The sequence below is a fragment of the Xenopus laevis genome, chromosome 2L (assembly GCF_017654675.1).
Source record: "Xenopus laevis strain J_2021 chromosome 2L, Xenopus_laevis_v10.1, whole genome shotgun sequence".
Classification (NCBI taxonomy): domain Eukaryota; kingdom Metazoa; phylum Chordata; class Amphibia; order Anura; family Pipidae; genus Xenopus; species Xenopus laevis.
The window spans coordinates 34,875,018-34,893,730 of NC_054373.1; the positions used below are offsets into that span (position 1 = coordinate 34,875,018).

At 39.5% G+C, this 18,713-nt stretch overlaps 1 protein-coding gene across 1 annotated transcript; it reads left to right on the forward strand.

Moving 5' to 3' along the window:
* Positions 1-20: 20 nt before the first annotated feature.
* Positions 21-17,422, forward strand: poldip2.L (polymerase (DNA-directed), delta interacting protein 2 L homeolog; the record flags this gene model as incomplete). The annotated part of the gene is given in 11 exon segments (NM_001091713.1): positions 21-203; positions 4,228-4,309; positions 6,271-6,368; positions 8,173-8,269; positions 9,510-9,585; positions 10,531-10,638; positions 10,722-10,858; positions 11,673-11,699; positions 12,606-12,731; positions 12,853-12,932; positions 16,723-17,422. Coding segments are annotated over 11 exon segments (1,107 nt in total). The 3' UTR covers positions 16,838-17,422.
* Positions 17,423-18,713: the final 1,291 nt, after the last annotated feature.

Below are 18,713 nucleotides of genomic sequence, written 5' to 3' on the forward strand. Positions count from 1 at the left end.
TTGTACGCACGACGTATTGACGCAGATGTACTTCGCAAGAGTATGGCGGCTTGTGTGGCGCGGAGGTGTTTATCGTTCTTGGGCCGATATCGTCGAGGGATAGTACAGTCGAGCTTTGGCTTTGACCTGCGGCCAGCCGAGCGTGTTCTTCCGCGGTCTGTGTGTGTTTGCTGCCTTCAACAGAACCGGACTTTCACTTCTCGGTAACGGGGTCAGGGGTGACACGTTATAGGTCAAATAAAGCAGAGGGTAAATAACTACACGTGTGAGGTGTCAAACTTCCGCGGTGCTGCGTAGGCTCGGGCGAGCAAATAAGAACGACTTATATAAAAGGGCATGGAATGGAGAGTTCCGTTTTGGAGACGGAATGTTTAACCCTTTGAGTTTCACTCGTTGCAGAAACTTACGCAGAAGCAGCAGCATTATACTAACTGAGCAGGGTTGTCAGGTCTAATTATCTTGAAAAGTAGCCCAGAAATAGCACAATTTATATGAATATACAGTATGTAAAAATACGCCTTTTTAAAATTTTCACTGTTTCGCAAATGTTTCCATGAAGCAAAATGGGACGGATTCGCCCATCACCAGGGGTGTAACTACTGAGGGGGGCCCAGGAGGTATAGGGGTCCCACAAGGTCCTTATACACATACAATTTCAATAAATATTGGTAAAACCGGTCAACCTCTAGACATGTTGGCGGCCAACAGATTTTTGCCCAAAAATTGAGGAAAGTCACTGTAAAATGAGAGAATGCTTAAAAGAGATGGGAGACTGGGATACAGAGGCCAAAATCTGGTAACTCTTGACTTCTACACGAGTCAGTCTCATTGCATGCTGGGTATTGTAGTCTTACATTAAACTTGGCGGTTGGCAAATTGTTAAACAAAAACTACATTACCCAACATGCATTGGGAGACGCAGGCTTTGCACATTAGGGCAAGAAAAAACTTTGGCTTGTTTCCAAAGTACAAACCAGCCAAAGGCCCAAAAACTAGCCCAAATTTATAGCTTGGCTAGTTTGTACTTTCAAAACCGTCTGGACTTTAAATTAGTAGCCCAATTTGGAAGCCGCCAGCCTGGCAACTCTGATACTGACTGAGCAGGGGTTGTGGTTGTTGTGCTTATGTAGCGCCTGGAACCGACTCTAAAACTTCATGTGAGGAATGTGCTTGTGTAATGCTGCTGTCATTCCATGTGTGAGCAGTGCTCTCTCTGCACAGAACTGTTTCTTGTGTGTGACTTTCAGCACAAATTGTGTATCTGACGTGACGGCTCTTCGACAATAAGGGGGTTAGGGAGTAAGACTTAAGGCACATTTGGTTGCTCTAGGCTACGGTCACCCAGCTTGACAAGTAAAACAAGAAAAGCAAAGTTTTGATTGGTCGCTAAAGATTACTAGGTGCCGATTTGCCGAGAATTCATAAATGAGCCCCACTGCATTTCCCTTGGTGCAGTAACCTAAAGCAAATATTTTATTTTTGTAGGGATGCACTGAATCTCAGTTTTGGTTCAGGATTCAGAACCGAATCTGAACCGCTTTTCCGGTGCAGAAGAAGGATTTGGTTTTGTGTTCACCCAAACGTTGAAAATCAGGGTGTGTGCATCCCCTAATTTTTATTGTCTTAGGTTGCTGCACCTGCGCAAAATGAGTGCCTTTTATTGTATATGGGGATATGTATGTTATACATAGTTATAAAGATGCCAGACCTTCCACCTGATGTTGCACATATATAAGGTCTAGCTCTATTTGTTGCATATATATATATATTTGACCTGGGGTCACGGATATTTGCTATTGTGTTTATATCTGTCTATAACCTGCACCCCGTCTCTAATGTCCCAGGTACAAGGTGCATGACATAGCAACCCCTGAAGGTAGATCAAAACATTGGTTGGAGTGGCAGTCAATGTCAATTGGGGTAAAACGCTTGGCAACTTATTTGTTTGGATATTTGATCAATGTTTTTGTATATATGTAGCCTCGTTCCAAAGAATGTGGATTGGACAATTTTATTTGCATAACTTGAGCTGCAGTATGTTTTTCCATTATGAACTTTGTAACTACCAAAATATTGGTGGTGACCAGAAACCTGTGCCTTTGTGATTATCCCTTAGCGGGCTAAAAAAGCTGTGGAGTAAAGCCTGTAAACACTTCCCTTATCTGTATGAAGATATGACACATCCGTGTTATGAAGGGGCCCACTTGTGACTATCTGGACTGAAATATTCAGGCTGTTATCCTTGGAATGAGTTGCACTTCTATTATGTTTATATATTTTTACTTAGTCTTGTAGTGCTCCCACAACCCCCCTTTTTGTATGCTTGGAACAAGGCCTCCGGGGTATTTGTAGTCACATACCAGCAGTCAAGCTAAGCTGCTGATCTACTCATGGAATTTTCCTTTAAACTTTTCACTTTTTTTATTCTGAGGTGCTATACTGCACCTTTCACCCAATATGATTGTTTTTGTTTATTAGGGATGCACTGAATCTAGTATCAAATTTGGATTCACTCAAATCTCTGGATTTGCATGTCTGTACTGGGCAATTAAAGGAAAACGAAACCCTAAAAATGAATGTGGCTAAAAATGCCGTATTTTATATACTGCACTTATTGCAGCAGCCTAAAGTTTCAGCTTGTCAATAGCAGCAATGGTCCAGGATTTCAAACTTGTCACAGGGGGTCACCATCTTGGAAAGTGTCTGTGACACTCACATGCTCAGTGGGCTCTGAGCAGCTGTTGAGAAGCTAAGCTTAGGGGTTGTTACAAATTATCAAGCAGACAATTAGGTTGGTCTGTAATATAAGCAGATGCTACAGGGCTGATTATTAAATTCTGATGCTAATTGCACTGGTAGTAATTTTCTGTATTAATTACTATTCAGCCTTATATTGTGACATTTATATTCTATGTGTACTGTAAATTGTGAGTGTGTCAGTAAGCTCAGTAAGTGACAGCAGCGCAGAGCATGTGAATCAGCAGAAAAGAAGATGGGGAGCTACTGGGGCATCTTTGGAGACACAGATCTTCCCTGTTAAATGGCTGTGGTTACATTGGGCTGATACAGAAAACCAAACCCCATACAACATTTCTAGCCTGATTCTTTAGTTAAGTTTTAGTTCTCCTTTAAGGCTAAAAGTTAAAAGGCTGTGCTAAACTGAAATATTCATAATGGGGTTTAATGTAACTACTGCTCATCTATAGAAAATTCAGCACTGAGCAAAATGGGGGAAAAAAAGGCAGATGAGCTTCAACTGAGCATGCTCCTGGCACAATGTTGGTGGAAATAGAAGATTAGATGGTGAGAGATAGCATCTATTAGAGAGCTATTTATAAAGGGCTTAGAGAGCAAATGTGCTTTCTATAAACAACCGTCTTCATTCCCTGTTTGTTGTTGCTTACAGATATGAAGAAGTCTGTTATGCAGGTGTTATTTGTGCCGTGGTAGTCTAATTATCTACCTCAACAATTGCTCACAAGTACCAGGGAGATGGATACTAAAATTAATCCCAGTTTCCTTGTTTAGCTCACAGAAACCATAGTTTTTTTTATTTGTAAAGTATTATTCTAAATGATGTTCAACACAAGATATAGTTATTGAATACTGCCTCTTCGAGAACTGGTTTCAAACCTCAGCAAAGGGAGGTACAGCAAAGAAAGTCTTTGCAAACAAGAAGCAGCTTGTAGGTGAATGTTTATTTCATTAGCATTCATGCAATTATTTTGTGATATGAAGGCATAATTTGGTGATTTCTATAACAGTTATACAAGATCATTGCTGCACAATTCTTTATCTAGTCCACCTGATGTATTATTTTTTCAGTGTTAGAAGCACCCACATCATGCCGAGGAGCCTTTCATTATCTTTAACGATAACCGTCACTGCCAGAAAATGCTTAATACTGAGATTTCTGGCTGCAAGCCAACACTGGTGACTGGTGCTTTTTTATTAAATCTAATTATAAGCTCATCTGAGCACTGGACGTGTTTCTGCCATCTGTAAAACTCTTAAATGAAGAGAGAACTGTGGCTAAGCTAGGGAAGCAAAAGCCAGTGGACCTTAAAAATATACTGTAGCAAAATAATGTAAGATCTAGATTTCTCATGTAATACACTATTAACTAAGATATTTATAACTAATAAACTGTTTATATAAATGAAATTTAGTTGCAAAAAGGGAGCAGTAATGTATCAGTATGCCTAACAGGCTTTTTTATTCTGCCAGAAACAGACCAGAAGGTAAAGTACTAGAACCTGTTGGAGTGTTTGAAGTGCCAAAGCAACAAGGAAAATATGAAACAGGCCAGGTAATACTTAAGTCACTTTGGATGTATTCATTTTATTATTTTTGTTTATTATTTTGTGTGCAAAGGCTGTTAAAACACTTAAAGGGGACCCGTCACTGTATACCCTTCGGTCTGGGAACTCATAATCATAGCAATCAGGCAGGAGCCATTTTGTGGACACTGTTATTAAGGCAAGCCTTGCATCCTCATTTTAGAATCTTGTTTGTGCATCAGAATCGGGGACTGGATGTGAATCCCCATGCCCTGGCTACACAATTAAATGGTAAAGAGAACTGGGGAATGTGGTGAGAGCAGTGACATCTAGGAAGTGCTGAATGGAAAGTGAAATTAATTGCCTGCCCCGCCTCTATGCCTGAGACATAGAGGAGGGGCAGACAATATTTGATTGACAGCTGAGATTTTTAAATGAGTTTACAACAGCTATGAACGTTTAATAAAAAAAGAATTTGGATTTAATTTTTAAAGGAGAAGGAAAGCTACAGGGGCATTTTATTGCCAATAGATTAGCTGCAATAGTGCAAGCTAGAATGCTATATTTATTCTGTAGAATGTTTTACCATACCTGAGTAAAAAGCTCTAGAAACTCTCGGTTTGTTTAGGATAGGAGCTGCAGTATTAACATTGTGTGACATCACTTCCTGCCTGAGTCTCTCCCTGCTCTGGGCTCAGATTACAGTAGAGAAGGGAGGGGGAGGAAGAGTAACAAACTGAGCATGCTCTTGCCCAGGGCAATGAGGTTTAAGCTGAAGGCAGGAAGTCTGATACAGAAGCCCATGTGTACACAATAGAAGGAAAGAAATGTTGTGTTTCTTTTGACAGGGGACTCAGAGCAGCATTACTTTGAGGGTTTACTGGTATATTTAGGTGGACCTTTCTGATAAGGCTTACTTAGTTTTAACCTTTCCTTCTCCTTTAATTTGAAAAGGACTTTAATTATACAGATTATTATGTCTGGGTGACAGGTCCACTTTAAGGTGGCCATAGACATTACAATTACGATATTTCCTGGAAAAGAACTTTCCAGGAGAGATCTTTCATTTCAATACATAGTGTAGAGCTGAATCGTCAGATATACAGGTAGAAACAATAATATACTACCCGTATCTGACGATTCAGCACTAACAATGGGCGATGTTCGGGTGCCTTCAAAGGCACCCAATTAAAATTTTCCAGCCAGCCTGATCGGCAATAACCAACTCTTCTGCCAATATCAGTCGGCTCATCTCCCACTATCATGCACCAAATATAGTCCAAAAATTGGTTTCCTACAATATTATTGGTGCGTCTATGGGCAGATTTAATAAGGATTGAGTTGTTTTCCACAAAAATGATTATACCCCCTCCCTGAAAATAGCTTGAATCCAAAAATATACCATCTAGAACCTGTTGATGTCATGCAGAAGTCAATGGCAGAGGTCCCCTGAACCATTTGAAGATGTTATTAGCCTTCATGATGTTCAAGTTTTTTTGTCAGTTTTGCTCGAAAACGCGATTCAAGCCTTTCAAAGTTTTGCAATCGAGTTTTTTTTTTTGTATTCGAGTTTTTTCTTAAAAAGGAACCACTTGAGTTTTAAGTTCATTCGAGTTATAAAAAATTCTACCTTTTTTTAAATAAACCCCTAAATCTCTGCTGTTTTAAGTGGGTGCTTAAAGTAGTAATTTACATTACAATAAACTTTTAGTATGATGTATGCTGTGATATTGAGACCATTTGCAATTAGTCATCATTCTTTTAACTTTACAAAATTGCAGTCTGGAGTGTAGGGACGCCTAGACACACAAATGAGTTGGCACTTGTATTAGTAGTTGCATGATACTGCTAAATCTGTAAGCAGAACCTAAGCCTATTCCGACTACTGAGCACTACTGAGCCAAACACAATTTGTTTACAGTCTTTTGGTGTGTGTAAATTACATGTGCCTGTTAATATGGGTCTCCCATTGTTCTTGTGTTTTCTGCAGCTATTTCTTCACAGTGTCTTTGGGTATAGAGGCATCGTGCTGTTCCCATGGCAAGCCAGACTGTATGACAGAGATGTTGCTTCCCCTGTCTCAGAAAAGTGAGTATTTGTGCATTCTGCTTTTGTGACTATTAAGTGACACAAAATACTACAGACATCCTATTATCATCATTTCGTTACATTTCCTTTAATGATGTGTATTTAGTTATTGGGCTGAGACTGCTGTGAGATAAATATCAGCCATGACTTAATGGGATATTTGGGAAATATAGTTTGTGCTTTAAATGGGTGGTTCTCATTTAAGACAGCTTTTAGTATTTTATGGAATGTCAAATTCTAAACAACTTTAAGACTACAAATGTATTGTTATTGCTGCTTTTTATTCAGGCCCTCTCCTATCCAGATTTTTTTTTTTAAATAAATGTCCTTTTTTAAAGGACTTATCCCCCTATCCCGTTGCACTGTAGAAAATTAGACACAATGTATTACAGTAAAAAGCAATATTTATTAATAACCATGCTAGTGAAACAAATTAAAACATATTTAAAAAAACCAACAGCGCTGCTGGAAACAAAAAACGGGGAATACCCTGATGTTAATTAGTGATCACTATTTTTTATACTGGTTGAAAAGCCTTGCATAGGTAAAAAAAAATGTGATTGGAGCAGTATAGATAGTTTGGTAAAACGTATTAGATGTGAACTCCCGGCAGAAACCACATTAAGGGCATATATGCCAAAATGTCCCTTCTTCTCTGTATAAGAACTATATCCCAAGCAGGGTGGCTTTGGCATCTCTTGACAAAGCCACTTTCGTGGCGAAACAGCTGTCGAGTAGTTCGGCGCTGCTGGGCTCAAAGCGGTGTTTTACCCTTGCGGATTGGATGCAGTTTTTATCCCGGGGATGATCTGACGGATATTTGTGAGCGTTCCACACCACGGACGATATCCACACAAGGGCAAGTATAGGAAACCTTTTGCTGGCATACTGAACTGGGGTTCTGCATATATAGCCTTTAGGCTACTACATTGGATCCAGCGTTTGCTACAGCTAACTCCTTACTTACCCTGCATCTAACCTCGGCTCAAGGGGCTTCCGCTGAGGGACTTGCAAGGGGAGCCAGCCCCTACCCTGCTTGGGATATAGTTCTTATACAGAGAAGAAGGGACATTTTGGCATATATGCCCTTAATGTGGTTTCTGCCGGGAGTTCACATCTAATACGTTTTACCAAACTATCTATACTGCTCCAATCACATTTTTTTTTTACCTATGCAAGGCTTTTCAACCAGTATAAAAAATAGTGATCACTAATTAACATCAGGGTATTCCCCGTTTTTTGTTTCCAGCAGCGCTGTTGGTTTTTTTAAATATGTTTTAATTTGTTTCACTAGCATGGTTATTAATAAATATTGCTTTTTACTGTAATACATTGTGTCTAATTTTCTACAGTGCAACGGGATAGGGGGATAAGTCCTCTTTTGTATATAGTATAATTGCCTTAAATGTGGCGGACACCCCTCCCCCCTTGCACTGATATATAATTGAATGCTGGCGCAACTGTGGATGTCTGCTTCTTTTTAACTCGGCGTTATAATTCCTTTTTTAAAGGGCATGTTCTTAAGGGTAAAACATACAGTTAAAGCATGTTAAAGTGATGCTGAGATGTTATGAATAACAATGATATTTTCTTCTCAAGGACCTGTTATCCATGAAAGTATACTCCTCAGAGGACCACCACAGTCTAAATGCCCAGTTTGCCCTAGACCTGTGTCTTTAAGAAATTAAACACTTGTTTTTTAATATGTGCACTGGGAAAAACTCGCAGTTCTGTTTTATTACAGTTAATACTGAGTTTGCATTTTTATTATAAAATCTGCAATGAATATATCTTCTGATTTCAGGGTAGACACATCAGTTGCTCATGGATCCAAAGAAGTCAAAGGCAAAACACACACATACTATCAAGTTCTAATAGATGCAAGAGACTGTCCCCATATAGTAAGTAAGGCAATTGAAATAAACCATGTAGGCTCAAATATATTGGAAATATGCAGACTTAGTGCTTTTTATTCTGCTTATTAAAGGAGATCTAAACCCCCCGGTAATCAAAAATCCCCATCCCCTTCCGTCCATTGGCCCCCCTCAATGATTTCTCCCTCTTAGTAACTCAGTGGAAAAAGTATCCCTGTCATGTACCATGGCATAATTATGTAGCGCAGCGGAGCTCTTTGGCGCCATCTTCTGTATCTTCGAATACTCTTCTTTTCCTTCAGCAATCTTCTGAGCTTTTCCCGCATGCGCAGTAGGCACGAATAACAGAATGGTCACAACTGCGCATGCACAAACAAGATCTGTGCTGGTGCTCACTTCCCCGAGAAACCAGAAGATACAGAAGATGGCACCAGAGAGCTCTGCTGCTCTACTCTGCATGAATACGCCATTTCCCTGCTTTCCCGCTAGAGCTCCTGAACTAAGGATAAGTGCACATTGTTCTTACTACTCCATCACATTGGTTGCTGGGGGACTTGATTACTTGACTACAAACTTATAATGCTCATAAATAGTGTAGGACTCACGTACCATGAGGGGCCTTGACGTGGCACGTGAGCTTACATATTTTGGCCAAAGTGTGTGTGTAACACCTCATTTTTTGTAAAAATGTATTATATAAATGTGACTGTGAAACCAGAAGTTTCCTGTTTGACTAGTAATTAGTCCCCAAGACAGACATCATTCATGAGAGGTAAGCTGTGTTGCTGCAACAAAGTTCAGTAAGGGAAGGGGGCGTGAGGTAGTAGCGCCCACCCCTTTTTAAAGGTTTGAAAGATTGAAACATTGTAGAATGTAAAGCTGGGCCTGGATGTAAAGTTTAACAAGCTGATCACTAGGAACTCTAACTGCACATATGGAAGGCCAAATTGGTCAGTGCAGACACATCCTGTCTTTTGGCAGTTGCCCGAAATGAACATTGGTTCAGCAATTTACCCACCTGTCTGGTATGAAATAAATGTGTGATTTTTTTTGCTGATTTAAAGCAAAAATTACTTCATTACAGAAATGGAAAGAGATAACAAGGCAGATGACAGGTAGCTGGGTCCAAATTGGCCAGCTTTATTTTTGTGTTAATTGTATTCCAAAGCAAACTGGTCTCCTAACCTGCTTATAGATTCTATAAGATTTTATATGCTGTGGTTCTTTAGAATTGTGGATTACTGTATATGAATTCTTCCCTCTCTAGTCCCAGAGGTCACAAACTGAAGCTGTGACATTCCTTGCAAATCATGATGACAGTCGAGCGCTGTATGCAATTCCTGGTAGGTGATTTGTTCTCTTCCTCTGTCAACTAGTGAGCATGCATTGAATCTGGCATTGGGGTTTGAGATATGGGCCAAATTACAGAACTGTCTATGAATTTTCCCCTCAGACTTTCAGCGATTACATAAATGGGGCTGCAGGCATATACTTCTATATGATCAATCATAAATCAATATTCTAATTTACAGTATTAGCTGCATTATTCCATATAAACAGCTGACATTTAAAGGGCATGTAAAGGCAAAAAAATAAAATCCCATTTTTACTTTCTTTAATGAAAAAGAAACCTATCTCCAATATACTTTAATTAAAAAATGTGTACCGTTTTTATAAGAAACCTGACTGTATGCAGTGAAATTCTCCCTTCATTTACTGCTGTGGATAGGAATTGTCAGATGGTCCCTAACTGCTGAGCAGGGAAACAATCATACTTATGAACAGCAGGGGGAGCCCCCGCCTTACTTCCCAGCCATGCAGAACTCAAGCAGCTTTGTTTATGACGATCCCTAAGCAGCCCAGACCACACTGAGCATGTGCACAGTCTTAGTCTTGCAAAGATGTTTAACAAAGTTACAAGATGGTGACCCCCTGTAGCCAACTTTGAAAGTGTAAATTATTTGTTTGATTAGGCTTGTGGTGCAGTAAGTTCATGTTTATATTTAGTATACAAAATACAGCATTTCTAGCCTTGTTCTATTTTAGACTTTAATTGCCTTTGTAAATACTACTGTAAAGTAAGAATTGCATGGTTTATAAATTCATTTATTTTTTAAACGCCCACGTCAGAAAAGAAAAAATGTTGGAAATGGCGTACAAAAAAACAAACCCTCGTTTCTAAAATCTGGAAGCGTTTTAAATTATTGTGAGGGGCATTGCTTAAATATACATTCTTGAATTTGTTTTCAAATCTGTGGCAAATATATGTGACCTTTATTCTTCTAAAGGTTTAGACTATGTAAGTCATGAGGACATTCTTCCGTACAACTCTGCAGACCAGTTGCCCATCCAGCATGAGCTGTTTGAAAGGTTTCTCAGTTATGATCAGACTAAAGGTAACAGACACACCAGATTTAAGCAAGTTCATACACTATAGTTTAAATTTACATTTCACTAATCTGTCAGTCGTGCCCCACAGTGCCGCCCTTTCTTGCAAGGGAAACATTATGTGCATGGCAGGAGAAGAATCACCCATGGCTAGAGCTTTCAGATGTGCACCGGGAGACTACAGAGAATATCAGAGTCACAGTCATACCTTTCTACATGGGAATGAGGGTTTGTATTGCAGCTGTCAGACTTTGTTTGAAGTTTGTACTTGTGTTTCTAAATTTTTAGAACGGCGACTAGTCAAAATATTTTCAAGTCTTTTGTACATATTCAGTAATCCCATTGTGCCAAGATACTCAATTTCTATACACAAAGCCCTTCTCTTGCTTTCAATCACTAGCAGCTAAGTGAAATAACTTTCTATTTTATAATCTGTTGCAGTGTTCCTAATATTTTTAAGACAAAACCCCTTTTACTAATTTTACTAATGAGACCCTACATAACATTGACTGAATCATGACAAAATGAAATGCTGTGTGCATCTCCTTTTCCTAATGGAATTAATTTTTGGTGGAAGATAAAAATTAAGAAATGTACAGTATTTGAATATTCTTAAATCAAATGCAACTGAAATGGTGCCGCATCTCTAATAAAGCCTACAGACAAACCAGGCAACGATTCTTTTGCAATTTTAGGTCTTCTTTAAAATAATAATGGACGACCAATTCTGTGAATGTAGTGGTGGCTACATTAAGTCAATTGTAGCTGCCCTCATATTAATAGAATTGCTTTAAATATACAGAAAATATAAATGACCCTCACTTCCACTGTTCGTAAAGCCAATATACATGATTTGGATTTCTGTCATATCCAGATGCTGCTAAAAGATCTACATGAATTGTTATTCAGTCATAAATAGTATCAGTGAGAAATTGAGACATTGATTACATCTTACACTTGTTTACTTTATGGGTTATTAGTGAGAACAGTAAAAAATATTTTGATGATCCCTATTAATATGTATTTTCTTCTACTTTTTTAGGAAGCTCAAAACTCTCATGTATACTGGGTAAGTACATTTTTAGAGTAATTTAAAAACTGCCTACGTGGGCCCAAGATAAGTCATCACATTAAATCTGCATGGAGATGACGAGGCACAAAATTAAGATTCAAACATAGAAAAAAGAGAACAGGTGTTCATTAAATTTTCACTCAAAGCGCAAAAATATTATGCTTGGACATACAGTCACAAAACTTGTAATTGTAGTCCGCATATGGAGAAATTTCAGTATAAAACACTGTATGTAAGCAACTTTATAATAGGCATCAATTAAAAGCTTTCTGTACTTTAAAAGTTATTTGCTTTTGAAAGCAATATCTGTCTGGATATTTGTATTTTCTGCTTTTCTGGTGCTGACTCCAGAAGGCAGCTGGAGAACATGATTCTGCTACTTGTTTCAAGAGTCAGAACACATCTTTCAGATGCAAGTATAAATAACTAAAGCCATTCAAAATGCACAATTAATGTAAATGGGGAAGTTGCTTAGAATTTTTAAGCAGTGGTTCAGTGAAGGGCCATTTTGTTTACCAAAAAGTTGGTAAAGTTAATCTCTGTATCCTGCTTTAATTGCACAACTTTATCTGCCTCAATTTAAACAGTATAAATATTCGGGGCAATGCCCATTAGCTCTTCTAGATAAGGTTAAAGTTCAATTTAGTATGGGAACCAATATGTAGTTGCTTTCCTTGTTATCCTTGAATCTATGTCTTAATAACTAGCAGACCAATACTTTTCATATCTGTACTCATTTCATGGGTTAAGGGGGTTGGACCTCCAAGTGGGGCTTGAACTGACAAATTTTGACAACCACTGTTTTAATAGGTTTCCCTAACTCAGACTAATGTTCATATTGTTATAGAAAATGCTAACGCAAGCAATATCTATTTTAAAGTATTTTTCCTTGTATTTATGCAGTGGCGGTACTGCATACGTCTGGAGAATCTCGCTACTGAAGTAGTTCAACTGCGGGAAAGACACTGGCGAATTTTCAGTTTATCAGGGACTTTGGAAACTGTGAGGGGCCGTGGAGTCGTAGGCAGGGTAAGCTTTTTGGGTATATTGGTTTAAGTCATTACCTGGGAATGGGGCTATTGCGAGAAGTAAGTGCATTTGAGTGTATGAATTGTCTTATAAACATGTATTTTTTTCTGAATTTTTATAGGAACCAGTACTATCTAAGGAGCAGCCAGCGTTTCAGTACAGCAGCCATGTCTCTCTGCAGGCATCCAGCGGTCATATGTGGTGAGAAATGTTTCCTTGCTAAATGTTTAGAAATATTTTACCTACAATGGCATAAATTGTGAATCCACCAAGCTATGAAAATGTATGAGCATGTGAAGTTACTTTACAGCTATTTATAGGAGTTACTCATAGTACTCTTTTTTTATTAAGGCATTTGCTTTACATTGTTGTTGTTTCTAAATTTTGTAGAACAGGCCCTCGAATAAAGGCAGTCTTCCAATAGATAGTAGATATAGGTAAAATTATGTATAGCCTATGACTAAGGGGCACATTTGCAAAGCTCGAGTGAAGGATTCGAATTAAAAAAAACTTCGAATTTCGAAGTGTTTTTTGGGCTACTTAGACCATCGAATGGGCTATTCGACCATTCGATAGTCGAAGTACTGTCTCTTTAAGAAAAACTTCGACCCCCTAGTTCGGCAGCTAAAAGCTACCGAACTCAATGTTAGCCTATGGGGAAGGTCCCCATAGGCTTGCCTGAGTTTTTTTGATCGAAGGATATTCCTTCGGTCGTTTGATTAAAATCCTTCGAATCGTTCGATTCGAAGGATTTAATCGTTCGATCGAACGAATAATCCTTCGATCGTAGGATTTGCGCTAAATCGTTCGACTTCGATATTCGAAGTCGAACGATTTTAGTTCCTAGTCGAATATCGAGGGTTAATTAACCCTCGATATCCGACTCTTGATGAATTGGCCCCTAAGTGTTTGTAACATGAAACGTGTAAGGCTCTACATCTAACATAAATAATTTTACCTATATCTGCTGTTTGGAAGACTGCCTTAATTCGAGGGCCTGCTCTACAAAATTCGGGTTTGAACAGCTGCCTTTGCTCCTGGGCCTCCTCCTTGATTTGGTGAGTTACCATGTGATACAGGACTACCTTTATATGTATAGTTGTTTCTAAATTGACTAAAACCCCTTCTTCATGCTCTGCAGACATAGCATTTTCCCTGTACTTGTTTGGGTCTTTTGGATTTAAGCACTTCTCCCCCAATCTTCTGCAGTAACAGGTCCCCCACTGTCAGTAAATTGTCTTGGAATTCTAGCTAACGTTTATTGAAATTCATAGAATCATTATCCAATACAGAGTGGAGCAGGGGAGCACTACAGGGGGCTAAATGGGTGCAGGGCCAGGGCATGACAGGCATGTCCAAGATGCCCCCGGATCACTTTGGATCAGGGTTAACATCTTTGACTCTGGATCATGTCTAAAAGTGCAAAGTGACAACCTAGTGCCCACCAATTAACAAAAATGCACATGTGTGCTGGAAGTTGATCTGGTCCTGGCTTCTATTGCACATGCTCCTAGGGAGTAGAAGTGAAGCAGCCAAACAAGGCACCTCCAAACCTGATGTGGGAGAGAGGTTGAAGAGATTCTGTGCAGGGGCCTTCTGTTGGATGACTTTTTCTTTATGGTGATCTAGGCATGGAAATCTGAAGGAAAGACATTAAAGGAGAAATAAAACCCTAAAAATTAATATGGCTAAAAAACGTCATTTTTTATATACTGACAGTATTGCACCCGAGTAAAGTTTCAGCTTGTCAATAGCAGCAATGATCCAGGACATCAAACTTGTCACAGGGGGTCACCATCTTGGAAAGTGTCTGTGGGCTCTGAGCAGCTGTTGAGAAGCTAAGCTTAAGGGTTGTTGCAAATTATCAAGCAGAAAATGAGGTTGGTCTGTAATATAAGCTGATGCTACAAGACTGATTATTAAACGGGAACTCCACAAAAACATAACTTGAGCTTTTTGAAAAGTAAACATAATTTCAAGCAACTTTGCAATATAAATCAATTAAAAAAATATGCAGAATTTTCATGATTTTTAATGGTTTCTGACAGTTCCCTAAACCTAGCCCCCTGCTCTCCTGCTGATCTGCCTGACTACTTTGCTGAGCTCGCTGACTACTGTTACTTTGCATCAGCAGCCATCTGTCCTTAGCCTGCATCCTCCAAACCCCACAATTCCCTGCACATGTGATTTCAATAAGGAAAGAACATCATCAAATTGCAATGCATTGTGGGTTATGTAGTTCCTTCATGCTGTCTGTAAACTGTGGAGAAGTTGTTACAATTTGTAACATGGGTTTTAGTCCCTGCTTCCCTGCTAGGATTCAAAATGATGCAGAAAGAGAAGAACTTTTAAAAAATTGCATTTATTCATACTTTTTGAAGAAACCGGTAACTGTGATGGATATATTGGGGGTTTTTGTGTTATGTGGGCCTCTTTATTAAATTTTGGTTTGGAAGCCAGAGTTCCCCTTTAAAGTCTGATGCTAATTGCACTGGTTTCTGTGCTGCCATGTAGTAATTATCTGTATTGATTACTAATCAGCCTTATATTGTGACATTTCTATTCTATGTGTACTGTATATTGTGAGTGGGTCCCTAAGCTCAGTAAGTGACAGCAGCACAGAGCATCTGCAGTGAATCGGCAGAAAAGAAGATGGGGAGCTACTGGGGCATCTTTGGAGACACCGATATTTACTGCTAAAGTGCTATGGTTGCCTTGGGCTGGTACAGAAGCCCAAAACAGAATGTACAACATTTGTAGCTACTGCTTTAGTTAAGCTTTAGTTCTCCTTTAACAACTAGGATCAGAAGTTGTTAGTTTATGTGGCATAAAGGTAAAACTTACCTGCAATACAGAATACAAAGCATTAAAAAAATATTGGTATCGGGAAAGGTTCCCTGTGGGCAGGGGAGCTGCACTAATGAGACGAGTTGAGCGCCCCATTAGTTACCAGGGGCAGCAGCAATAATGCTGCTCCTGGTAACTTTAAGAGCGGAATTTCCAGAAATTTGGCTCTTGTAGTGCAGAGTTCTCAATTGCGCTCTCGACGCTAGTATCCTGGACACCTCCACTGACTTGGTCGACCCCGTCTGGAGCAAAAAGGAGTGCACGGGAGGGGGGGGCGGAAGCAGGTGGTCAAGGGGCCAGGATTGTCCCTGCCTGTCGGGCTGTCCCACATACGTCTGGAACAGGGAGGGTTACATCAGTGTTTGTGTTTATCTGTTAAGTGGTGAAGTGGTTCTGACCCAAGAATCATAAAAATCACTAAACTATGGTATGAACAAACAAGTGTTGTACAGTACATTGCCTAGAGAGTACTTATGGCCCACATTAACCCATTTATTGTGTAACTGTATTATCCTAGGGGAAGAAAGCTGTTGTGTTAGTTGTGCTAGTACAGTGACAAGGTATTTATTTTGTCAGTCAGCTATTGGTTTACAAATTTTGTTTAGTTAGAATATTTGTAGTAGGTTTTACACATACTTCGCAATTATATATTAGCAAGCAAAAACTATGCATGTAGACAGGAACATTCTGTTGCCGCAGTGTCGGCTTTCATTGGGCATAAAACCCTAGTTTCCAAAACTATAAAATACCTATAAATCTAAACACCAATGAAGCTAACATGAAATAATATCTCACTGTGAATCCTGCTCCCATGTTTTCTCTAAGGCTAGGAAATAAAGTAGAATTGTTTTGTATTACAAAAAAAAGGAGTAATATTTTATGTAGAAAATATTTCCAGTTAATTGAAATTAGAATAATGCTCTAATCTTAAGCATTTCAGTTAAACGAGAACTGGTATTTTAGTTTATCAAACCCCTTCACATAATTCTGCTACAAGAGAACCACCTGGAAAAGACAAAAATAGCTTACACTCAATAAACCATGAATTTCCACAGCATACTATTCTCCCTACTGTAGGATATCCATGCATAAAGTCATAAAAGTGCAATGCTCTAGTAACAGCATCTGTGTTTATCCTTTTCAGGGGTACATTTCGCTTTGAACGGCCTGATGGCTCACACTTTGATGTTCGAATTCCTCCTTTTTCTTTGGAGAGCAATAAGGATGAGAAGACACCCCCTTCTGGTCTTCATTGGTAGTGCCGCAAGATATGCCGTCTTCACTGATCAGCACTTTGTAGAACTGTACTATTACCCAAAATCCTGCTCTTAAAAGGAAGGAACTGTTTGTTTTATTTGCTTATAAAGAGCCCTTTTGTCTAGTTTCTGGGAAAAGACCTTTTTATAAAGGTCTATCTTCACAGGAAGAAGCTGCTGCATTTAAGTAATTCCCACAATGATGAGCCTTGTAAAAATCACGTCGTTCTAAATCATCTAGGAGCCTTTTGGGAATTTGTTTCATTGAATAAAGGAATAATATTTCTTGGAGACTGTTTGGGCTCAAATAAATTTTTCTTAAATTATGTGAAGTAGAAATACTTGCTGTAGTACTATACCAGAGATGGAACTCAGGTTGGTGTGAGTAACCCTTTCTGGTGATGTAAGTACCCATTACAATTGTGATATCAGAAGGGGCAGTTTTGTGGATTCACAAAACAATGGTTGGGAAGGGTTTGGTTACCTGGAACCTTGATGGAATATGAAAAAGTACAACTAAAGAGAAGAACCCATTATTTATTAGTAGGGTTTCGTTTTTCTATCGGTGATTAAAGCATATTGGCCTTTTTCATGTGTGTTTATTGAGTTACAACTGACATAATGTTGCTAATTTTTGCGAAATTTGCAGAAAAATCTTTTTATGAGAATTACCCTTATTATACCAGAAAAGAAAAACTATTTAAAGTATTTTTCATTGTCAGCTTGGGGGACACAGGGACTGGGTGGTATAACTGGTACCACTAGGATGCAGGACACAATATGAAAAAAGAATGTAACTAGCTCCTTCTCCCCAGCTATATCCCTCCTCTACAGGCATTGTCAGGTCAGTTTTGTGTCTATGGAATTTAGGACATCTACTCAGCACTCTGGGGCTCATTTATAAACACTGGGCAAATTTGCACCTGGGCAGTAACCCTTAGCAACCAATCAGTGATTAGCTTTTTTCAGTCAGCTGCAGGTTGAACACTGAAAGCAATCATCTGATTGGTTGCCAAGGGTTACTGCCCAGGAGCAAACTTGCCCAGTGTTTATAAATGAGCCCCTCTGTCTTCAGAAAAAAATGTTTCCCTCAGCTATTTTTGTCAGTTAACCTGAGAAATTGAGATATCTAAAACACCTACTCTTGAGTAGGCTGTTTGTTCCCCTCCCATTTAGATATCTTCCAATGAGGGAGCTTTCGCCGGGGTTATCTTAGTGCACCTGTACTGACCACCCAGTTCGAGCCAACCCACCTCCTATCCCTGCAGCCAGAGGGTTAACTGGCCAGCAGACTAGGGAGAAGGGTGCACTTCAGGGCAGGTAAGTGTTTCAGCCTTTATACCTGAATGCGCTACCCTCTGCTCTTCACACAGCCTCTTGTTCCCTAACTGGGGAACACCACAGCTGTGTGGGCAGACAAAAAGTGGGACGGCAATACTTCTTTGGTGCTCTGCGCCCTGTTTGCAAACCCACCGGGAGCATTCTCACACCGAGCCAGCTTTTTTGAAAGTGGCGCCACTTGTTCTTTGCGAAAACTGAAAGTTTGCGTCTCGGGGTTTCCGGGCATCTTCTATTACTCACGCCTTCTCTGCTCCAGCGCAGAGACCTTGATTGGCGACATTACTGCTAATACAGAGTCGCTGTTCTCTCCTTACACATCCTGGGAACCGAGTGCCACTACAGACAGGCATTGGGGATTAGCTGCTGCCACTTTTTACAACAGACACTCCATTAGCTCCCCATCTCCCCTCTGTCACCTTCGCTTCCATCTGCAGGTCAGTAGTCGGGTCACAATAACTATTTTTTCCACAGGGGGCTGAGCACACCCCCTTACTTTTTTCCAAAACAAAAAAAGGGGTGTTTTCATCATACAAGCGAC